This window comes from Takifugu flavidus, chromosome 14, assembly GCF_003711565.1.
Source record: "Takifugu flavidus isolate HTHZ2018 chromosome 14, ASM371156v2, whole genome shotgun sequence".
Taxonomy (NCBI): domain Eukaryota; kingdom Metazoa; phylum Chordata; class Actinopteri; order Tetraodontiformes; family Tetraodontidae; genus Takifugu; species Takifugu flavidus.
This window is the reverse complement of record NC_079533.1, coordinates 6,388,326-6,398,325: the sequence shown is the minus strand read 5'-3', so window position 1 is coordinate 6,398,325 and position 10,000 is coordinate 6,388,326. Positions and strand designations below refer to the sequence as shown.

At 51.3% G+C, this 10,000-nt stretch overlaps 1 protein-coding gene across 1 annotated transcript in view; it reads right to left on the bottom strand.

The window, feature by feature from the left end:
- Positions 1–10,000, bottom strand: part of frem2a (FRAS1 related extracellular matrix 2a) — a 41,454-nt gene that overhangs the window by 10,300 nt on the left and 21,154 nt on the right. Inside the window, exons 5-12 of the mRNA XM_057054744.1 lie at positions 8,003–8,187; positions 6,547–6,798; positions 2,435–2,584; positions 2,147–2,356; positions 1,639–1,836; positions 1,203–1,367; positions 904–1,086; positions 61–191 (exon numbers count right to left, since the gene is read on the bottom strand). Coding sequence (XP_056910724.1) covers positions 61–191; positions 904–1,086; positions 1,203–1,367; positions 1,639–1,836; positions 2,147–2,356; positions 2,435–2,584; positions 6,547–6,798; positions 8,003–8,187 — 1,474 coding nt within the window. The remainder of the gene's footprint in view (positions 1–60; positions 192–903; positions 1,087–1,202; positions 1,368–1,638; positions 1,837–2,146; positions 2,357–2,434; positions 2,585–6,546; positions 6,799–8,002; positions 8,188–10,000) is intronic.

Below are 10,000 nucleotides of genomic sequence, written 5' to 3'. Positions count from 1 at the left end.
TGATGGGGACGACCTGCTCTGAACCACTCAGCCTCAATCAGGCCACTACATTTTGCGTACCTGAGTTTCCGCCACCATGTTCTCATCGGGCCTCAGGTGGAGCGTAAAGGCCTCTCTCATCTCCCTGACCCCGTCGAAGAGCACCTCCACCTCCACCACATGCTCTTTATCCCCTTCTCTGAACTCGATATCTGGAGAAAACAGGCGAACACAAAGAAGCCCATAAAAACAGCTCGTTAATCAACCAAAGTCACTTTGAAAGCAAAGGAATAAACGAAGAGCAGATCAATGCCCCCTTCTGTTTCTGCTGCGTTCAGATTCTACAGTGGCTTCGCAGGTTTAACGCCGTTCACGGCTTCAGAGGAAGAGTAAAAAGCTTTGCAGGGTTTTATTTGCGTGATGGCGGCGGTGGCCTTCCAGGAGATAAGTGCAGCTTTGCCTCGCCGATGGGCCGCGCTGGGGAAATATCCTGCTGAATTAGAAATTCAATGAAACGCTGTTGGAAACTTCTGGGAAATTGTCCCTGCTTGAACGGTGAGGAGGACGGTGTGATTTGAATAGACGGTGATTGTATAAATATTTAAAACACCTGATTTGTTCGGTGTGCTGAAAGCCGAACAGGTGGGAGGAGAAAGCGAGACCAGCCTGACAAAACACTGAAAGGTGCCGGGGTGGAATCGGAATCTTCACATCTGTGCTGGACTATAACAGTGTAATAATCCGTCCAGGAGAATCCAGTCAGCTGCCTCCAAACGCCGGGAAGACGCTGCCTTTGACCGCACTGTTTAAAGGACTTTTGGCTTTTTCCGTCCTAATTGCCTCTTTCTTCCGGACTGGTGGGAAAAGCCGACTGTGCACTAACGACGTCAGTGTTCAGCCGGACCTGTTTGAAGACGGCTGTACCTTGAGAAACGGGGTAGTAGTCCTCTCCCGAGATGGCCGATCCGTCTTTAGTGTGAACACGCACCACCGACACCTTTGATGTGTCTCCCACTCGTACAACAGGAATCTTGACAGTCGCCACAGCGCCGGCTTCTCTCGGTTCGCTAACGCTGAACTTGGTTTCGATAAAACGGATGATGGGCTCTGAGGCGCAGGAGGGAAATCAAACAACGTCACTGATGGGATATTGACAGCAGCATAATTACCAGCGCTGATCCATGACCGAGCTCGGATTACTTCCTGCCTCTGCTTGGACTTACTGTCAGCAGTGTCCTTGATTTTCACCAGAGTCTCATTGGGCGCTCCCACCGATCCGCCAAACGGCGACCCACTCCTCGGGGTCCCCAGAACCAACCGCAGCTCCTCTCCCTCCTCGTACAGCGTGTCATCAACCAGTGACAGGATACATGGCTTCTCCGCCTCGCCTGGAGCGCAGAGCGACACGGCGATGACGGGACGTGTCGCAGAGTTTGAGGTGGCGTTAAAGATGAAAGAAATTCAACAATCAGTCTCAATTTTTCCAGTTTTATTTATAACTCGTCTCTTCTTTGGCTCCTCGTGAGGCTCTGGATGTTGTTTTCACATATTGTGTGTGTGTGTGTGTGTGTGTGAGGGGGGTTACTTATGTGAAGCTGTGTCTTTAATTACACTAAAAGTACATCAAAACATGTGCACAGCACGTGCGCGGCTGCTAACCTGGAAGAAAAGTGATGATGGACGCATCCGTGTTGGGCCGTTCGTCAAAGTCGGAGGCCACCTCGGCGGAGCCCTGGCGGCTGTAGCAGCGGACGGTGGATCTGTGTCTGATGTCGCCGCTGCGGTACACGGTGGCTGTGATCTGGCCATCGCTCTCCTCTCCGGAGTACACCGCCTCCCGGAACTGGACCTGCGGCACTGGGGGGGAGGAATGCAAGAGGACCATTGCACACATCGCAGTAAAGCGAATAAAAATAGTGGGCGGGCCGAGTGTAAAAGGCTCGTTAGATACACAGCTGCTGGAGATGAGTGGTGTGAAACCATAAAAATGTAAAAAAAGAAACAGCGAGAATGACAAATTGTTTTCTAAGAAGCCCGACTTCCAGACGTGACAGAAAAATCCTTTTTTTGTGTGGAAAAGCTTGAAAGTGTGAAGGTTATACGACTGAAGAAGGACCATTAATGTCGGTGAGGCACCTAAAAGTGAAAATAAAACGCCAGCACTTACGGTCGGACGCGGAGTCATTGATGAAGACTGTGGCCTTCGCAGGTTCTCCCAGGACGCCGTTCATCGGCATACGGAGCACCAGCTCAAACGCCTCGACTCCCTCCAGCTCTGGCTGCCCCAGGTCGTCCAGGATGGTGACAGCCACGGTCTGCATGCTGACACCAGGGGCGAAGTCCAGGTTACGACTGATGCCTACGTAGTCGAGACCAGCTGGAGGAAAGAATCCAAAGCAGGATCTTTGAGCACCAGCACACGGCCACGTGTTGGTCGGTGTGGGAGGGGCCTCACCTTCCGCAGAGACGGGCTCAGCTTTGCGAGAACGGACCGTAACGCTGCCGCTTTTGGACAGATCGGTTCCTGTCCTCCACACTCTGACCTCCACGTATCCGTCGCTCTCGTCCACGTGGTACTCCACCTCTCCAAAATAAAAGACTGGCGCTGGACAACAAAGAGTGTAAAACTCGCTACTGCTTGTTCACTGTTTCACACCAAATCACATCTTTTGCCCCTCTGCCACCCCCCGCCGGGGCTGTTGTTGAAGCCGGCTGTCCTCGCCACTCACGCATGCACCTGCGGTAACTTTACACCTGTCAGGCGCCACCCGCGACGTGACACAAGTCATTCGTAAAAGCAGCAGCCGGATGCAGAGGTCAAAGAGCGGCGGCCCATTATTCCACTGTGGGGCAGCGCGACCCCCCGACCTCTCCCGGCCTTTTAGCCATCTCATTGTTAGCATTCCTCCGACATAAACCAATAAGCACTTTCAACAAGAAAGGACGCCCTGAAAAACAGAGAGATGAAGAAAGAAAGAGAGAGGGAGAGAGAGAAGGGGGGAGAGAGGGGGGAGAGAGGGGGGGAGAGAGGCCCCATAGACTGCTCAAAGGCTTGTTTGAACTGGTATTGTTTCTCCAGGCAGCCAAGTGGAGGCAGTCCAAAGTGTGTCTGACAGCTTCATCTCTCACAACCCCCCCCCACCTTCCCCTCAAGTCCAAGAAAACTGACAGAATAAAAGTTGCTCTGTCTCCCGCTTTAAAATGCCGCTCCTCTTCCTTCTGTTTTCCTAACACAGCTCCTCGCTTATATTCTGGCATGTACTCCAAAAATAGCATGCAGGCATATTCATGAACTTGTTTTTTTTGGAGTTGTGATCAAACACTTCAGCAGACCAGAAGTCCCCCCCCCCCTCAGAATATTCGCTTATATTTGCTTTCATATCTTATTTAAGTTTGTTAACTGGGCCAGATAGCAAAAAAAAACCCACCTAAGAATAGCAGCACACCTGAGGGAATCAGGAAAATTAAGTGCAATTACATTTTTGACTCCACACTCTAAGTGACAGTGAGCTGGAAAACAGGCGCGTCCTGGCTGCTCGTGCACGCCGTCTCTACACTTGTTTCATCCCTCCTACATATTTGGCTTCACCTAACAGAAGCTGCGCTTGTTTGTAGTGCAAATAGCATCTGTTTATCGGTGCTATGGGAGAGACGGGAAAAATGGGAAAAATTAAAGTGGGTGGGAAAACACACAGGCAAGGACGTTTAGTCGAGTACTTTCAGGCGAAGCTTTTGTTTTAAAAAGATCACAAAGACAGAGGAAATGTGGAGCGTGCACGTGCACTGGTGAAACAAGAGCGCACGTCTGAATTCACACATGTCCCGGCAGCAGCCAGGGGACAACAAACACTGTCGGAGCCGGAGGACGTGACGAGTGAGGAGTGCAGGCTGCCCCCCCCCCCCCCCGGGCTTCCTGCGTGTGAGGTCTGAGCGAGGTGCAGATGCAGATGCAAATTGCAATAATTAGGAGGTGTGGGCGTCTGGGGAGCGTCGCGTGTCACCGCGCTGCTCAAACACAGCTTACAAGCCATTCTCTCAAAGTTTCCCCCTTTAGTTCAAATGCAGGACAGCGTTTAGTGGAGCTTTTGTTTTCAAAATGGTGATATTGGCATTTTGTGGGCAACCAAAGGCAAAAGGGAGAAAATGAAAGACTCCATTTTCTGTTTGCATGCTAATTAAGGTAGAAAACTCTACAACAGCGATAATGTTGGGAAGGTGAAGCACTTTAAAGCTAGTGCAGCGTGACCGACGCCTCATGTTGAAATGAAGGCGAGCACTTCCTAAACGAGACCCTTTGAACCAATCTGGGAGGAAAGCGTGGCGGTTCTCCTTGGCAGGACAGCAGAACCTTCATGTGGAGTCGGAGCGTGCAGCCGTGCAGAGACCGGCGCTCCGGGAGAGACGGCCCCGTCGAGGCTAATCTGATGGCGCTCCAAACCTGCCCACACCCCTGGCGGTTTCTCTTGGCAAAAGTGAGAAGCTGTAGCGCATGTGTGTGTGTGTGTGTGTGTGTGTGTGTTGTGTGTGTGTGTGTGAGAGAGAGAGAGAAGAGAGAGAGAGAGAGAGAGAGAGAGAGAGACAGAGAGAGAGAGACAGAGAGAGAGAGAGAGAGAGAGAGAGAGAGAGAGAGAGAGAGCAGGGTGACCTGAGGGAAGCAAATGTGCTGCTGGACTTTTCTGAAGGAGAAAAAACTCTCCGAGTCCAGACGCTGGCCCCACTCGGAGCGTGTGCTCGCTACATTTCCCAGCGCAGCAGATGCAGGAACATTCGCGTGTTCCACGACGGAGGTTTGGGTTGATCTGTCTGGGTCAGGTGACGTTTTCTCCTCCAGGAGGATAAAAATGACACCTCGTCATTTCCCAGCACACATTAGCATCGCTTTGAACTGCACACTTCATCGGGGGCAGATTGACAATTGAGAGACAGAGCGTGTGTCATGTTTCTTGTGAACCAGCCTCCTGGACACGCACACACACACTCAGAGGTGTTTGTGTGTCTAAATGAGTCTTCGGTTGGACGTCATCGCGGATCTACGCAGTTCAGCTGAGAATAGCCTTTTTGTGGTTTATTCAAGAGCTGCGCACGGTTCAGCGGTTGCTCGTTCTCTCTCCTGGTGGGAGATGCTGAGCGGTGGGAACCAGGAGAACCAGGAGAACCAGGAGAACCAGGAGAACCAGGAGACCAAACGTAGGAAAAACTATTCCCAAGTGCTGTAGTAGGAAATCAAAGAAATACAAATTTATAAAAATTCCGCTTTGTTTCCTGCACATTTGTTGCCGCTTCTCAGTGGACGTCTGTGCGATGTATTTCCTGTTCTTCTCAAACGTGGCCCCCAACTCAAACTTGAAGCCCCCAACTCCACTCAGAAGGCAGATTTGTCTGCCGTTATAGTTTGTATGTCTTTAGTTTTGTGCCAGACGGGTGGGTGAGCCACAGCACCGAGCAGCAACTGATATAATAACTCATTTATTACAGCCATACTCCTGGGTATGATGGGAGAACAGAATAAAAAACAATCTGTGCTTTTTAATTACAGTCTGTAGAATATGCCTATAATTAAATCCCTCCTTGTGGAGAAACCACGGATGGGAAAAAAGGCCGACAAAAGGCAACATAATTAGGAGAATCAGCAGGAAAACAGAAAAACAAGGTGATCAATAAAATCACCTCATTTGGAACTTTAATACAGACGATTATGTTCAGGCACAAACAAACGAGAGGCGTTACGTATTGCCGATTGTCACCATGATGGATTTCATATTTTGACCAGTTTGTGCAGAACGTTGTGATTTAAACGAGAGGGGGAACACCTGGGAAAAGAAAAGCTCACAAACACACGAGCTATTGCACATGTGGCGTTCCGGCGGCGAGACGGGTGTAGGACTGTGGTCCCGCTGGACTCCCGCGTGTGTCTGGACTAATTAAGACCCATCTGAACAAGAGTGAGACGGGAGTTTGATTAAATCTGTAGACGGGAACCGTCTCCGTCCGGATACATTATCCTTCACGCCTCAACGGCCTTTTGAGTTTGTAAACACGCTTAATGAAGAGATATTCGCTGCCCCCCTCAAGGCTCCGGTGCCCCCAAGGCTCCGTTGCCCCGAAGGCTCCGGTGCCCCGAAGGCTCCGGTGCCCCGAAGGCTCCGGTGCCCTCAAGGCTCCGGTGCCCCCAAGGCTCCGCTGCCCTCAAGGCTCCGGTGCCCCCAAGGCTCCGGTGCCCCGAAGGCTCCTCTGCCCCAAGGCTCCGGTGCCCCGAAGGCTCCTCTGCCCCCAAGGCTCCGCTGCCCCGAAGGCTCCGCTGCCCTCAAGGCTCTGCTGCCCCCAAGGCTCCGTTGCCCTCAAGGCTCTGCTGCCCCCAAGGCTCTGCTGCCCCCAAGGCTCCGCTGCCCTCAAGGCTCCGTTGCCCTCAAGGCTCCGCTGCCCCCAAGGCTCCGTTGCCCTCAAGGCTCCGCTGCCCCCAAGGCTCCGCTGCCCTCAAGGCTCCGGTGCCAGTCGGGCGTGGAGGAGCTTTTAACTCCGTCACCAGCTCGTTCCGATAAGCGGAACCATGTCTGCGCTCAGGCTTACCGTCGTCCATGTCTTCCAAGATCCGGACTCTGGTGCTGGGGTAGTGCTTTCCCAGACGGCCCCCGACGGGCAGGGACAGGCTGACGTTGAAGCTCTCTTCTCCTTCATACAGGGAGTCGTCGATGATCATCACGCGGCACCGCTTCTCCCGCTCGCCCTTGTCGAAGCGGAGGATGCTGCTGTGCTCCTCCGGGCGGGAGATGTAGTCGGAATAGGACAGGACGGTGGTGGGAACCGTCCCCACGGCAGAACCTTCACGGCAGAAGGCAAAAACAGCACGACAGTTAAACTGGACTCAGAAGTGATTTTGGTTAAACTCTGCTACACGAAGGCAAATGAAAGATAAAAGCTGCCGACACGGCCGTTAAGGTGTGTGGAAACTGACCTTTACTCAAGGCCGGGTCGGCCCGAGTCAGCAGGTTCCTGTTTATATGGTGGCCCAGTTCAGGCCAACAGGTCTGTGCAAATCAAACCAGTGGTGCAGCCAGTTCAGCCTCCTGGCATTTACCAGGGACGCCTTCATTAGGCTGTCGCTGCAGTTTGGGCTGAATCTATTGGCATTTAAAATCACAGTGTGTGTGTGTGTGTGTGTGGGTGTGTGTGTGTGAGCCAGTATTTAAATATTCTGGGAAAGAGATCACTGATTGCTGCAGACATCGCTCAGGCTGTGACAACACCAGAAAATCCTGCATCTTGTGGTTTTAGCTTGAGCTCTTTTGTGCAAAATACCGAGAAAAATGCAAAGATGAATTGAAGAATGATGGACTGTGCTGATATTCCAAAGGTTTAATCCGGGGAATTCTCCTGTCAAAGCTAACTTTAACACCTGCTGAAAGCTTCTGCAGCGTTTGGAACAATATGGCTGACGAGCTGTCTGCAGGATTGTGTCCTTGCATCCGTATCAATAAAACTCATATTTCCATGATTTATCAACGTTTTTTTAAGGTTTTAAACTTCATTTGCATCTGAAGTCACAGAAAAACTCCAACGCTTCCATCTGAGATGATAAAAACTGCTCATTTTCTCTCATGACAGGTTATTATGTTGAGCCTTTCAGCGTAATCTTTACAGATTCACTCAACATTGAAGGGACTGGACTGATCAGAGGGTCGTTGTGGAGGCAGCTCGTTAATTCAGAGCTAAACTCACACTGAGCATCTGCTGCCGCTTCAATGTAAATGATGTAATGTACAGGTCGCGCTCGGTTACTACTGACGGCCAAAGGCGTCACGTGTGCAGGTGTCGCCGCCAATAGAAAACATTCGGTGCTCAGTCAGATCCAAATGTAATTTTATGCTATCAATGCCTTCAAGGACATTTTCGCCCAACCAGAAAATGAAAGAAAATATCTTCCCGAAGACAACAAATGTGGCGAATCCGTATTCCCTGCGTTGTGCTCCCGTCTGACAGGGCTGAGGCGGGCTGAGGGTAACGGTGTGAGATGAGCTGCCCCTACCCTGCTGCGTGGAGCAGACCACCATCAGCTCCTGGCTGATGTCTCCGCTGCGGTGCACCGGGATGAAAAGCTCTCCCACATCTTCCTCCGCCAACTGGATCTGCTCGGGGAAGAACACCGTTGACTCTGGAGGCAGCGGATGGAGTGAGGGAGAGAGAGAAAAGGCTAATGATATGTGTAACAATCTGCAGGAATCCACACTTCATCACGCCACCGAGGACGGATGCAGCCTTTTGTTCCGGCGCGCTGCTTCTTTCCCAGTCTAGTCTATTGAAGTCGTGGTGCTGCCGTGTGCTTATTCATATTCAAAAATAACTTGGCAACACAGTTTGATGCAACCAGAGGTGCTCTTCAAAGCCACCCCTCCGGAAGCTTTCCTCGCCGCCCGGTGTGTCGTGCTCAATTACACATGCGAGTCTCTCGGAGCGAATCAGTTGGCAGTTTTACATTTTGACTCCTCTTTACACGGCGGGGTCAGTGGGAGCATCCCTCCTTTCTTCCTCCCTCGCTCTTCGCTGCATCTGAGAGAAGCTGATTGAGAGAAAGCCCGGCGCCATGAAGGCATCGCTTATCAAAGCGGAGAAGCCCCTGCCATTACTGAAACAATGCCGGAGCTGTTTTCCACGGACGCAGCGGGACCAATAAACATACGAACGGAGTGGTCCGAGCGAGCGCTCGTCCCAGCTCCTCTTTTTTCGACACTTTGTTCCCGACTCCTTTGCTCTTTCCTGGCACGAACGCGATGAGACACGATGGAGATCGGAGCAACGAGAAATTGCTCCAGCTTGAAAATGGAGCCAACAAGTAGATCTGGACGTCTGACTGGACGCCCGGTGATAAAAAGGCCTCCACCACCTGTGATTACTCACTGGGATGAAGTCAGCAACGGGACTCAATCTGCCACTGAGTTTTTTCCCTCCTCTTCCCTCTCTTCCCTCTCTTCCAGCTCTCCTTTAGGTCAATGCTCACAATCTGTTGCCCCTCAGGGGGCGCTGAGGGTCAGGATCTTCACAAACACCTCCCCACGCCCTGATTTTCCCTTCTCCCAGACTTTATCTGCGTTTGACCTGCACTCCTCTAAAGGCAAAAGAGCATTTTTCTCAGCACAAGTGGGTCAAGCAAGTCATTTTAAAACATTCATGGGTGGAAAAGAGGAGTGTTGAAGTAGCACACACTTCCACCTGCTTTTTGCGGTTTCTTCTCAGGATGGATTTAGCATATTTGTTGCCTTTTATGTTTATGCCCAACACGTCTCCATTATTGATCATTCCATAAATATTCCACAGCAGTTACACCGACGGATGTCTGCGTCTCCCACCAGCCAGTGAAAACAGTCCTGCCAATCAGCAAAGTGCTCAAAATGTGACTAGAAAAGAAAGAAAGAAAGTAAAAAACGGCTTTGGAAACCTGCAGTTAGCGGCGGCGTGTAGCAGCCAGATGCAACAGTCTCTTGGTTAATGGGCTCTACATTACTCAAGAGGGTTTACATCCTAGCAAAGCTCTTACAATTACACGGCTGCAGCTGTGGTCCTGCGGTTTCTGTGGGGGTGGGAACAAAACAAAAATAAAAGCTCCAAAACAGAAGGCAGTTATTTAACGGAACGAGCTCCGTGAAGGTTCCGAATGCCGAGCGCTCTGTCGAAGGCGTTACCAGCGACAACAAGCCGGTAACACCGCTGTCATCTTTTGTCAGCGCCGTGAGCCCCGCGCATGGATTATGTACGAAGTCGAGTCGAGCACATCCGAAAAGCAGTGGTGCAGAAGTGGAAGCAGCATCGCAGCAAAACCCTCGTCATTAGTTAAAGGCACCAGCTCAATATCGTCGGGAACAGACAGGGATTAATAATGGTAATAAACGGCTAGAAAGGCTTTCTTAAAGGGACCCTATTAAAAAACAAGTGTGTCAAACACCACATAGATTAGAGCTGCCAGTTCAGCTGATGTGCCCCCCCCCCCATGATGTGCCCCCCTTCCCCCCCCAGGAAACAGAGAGAGAAG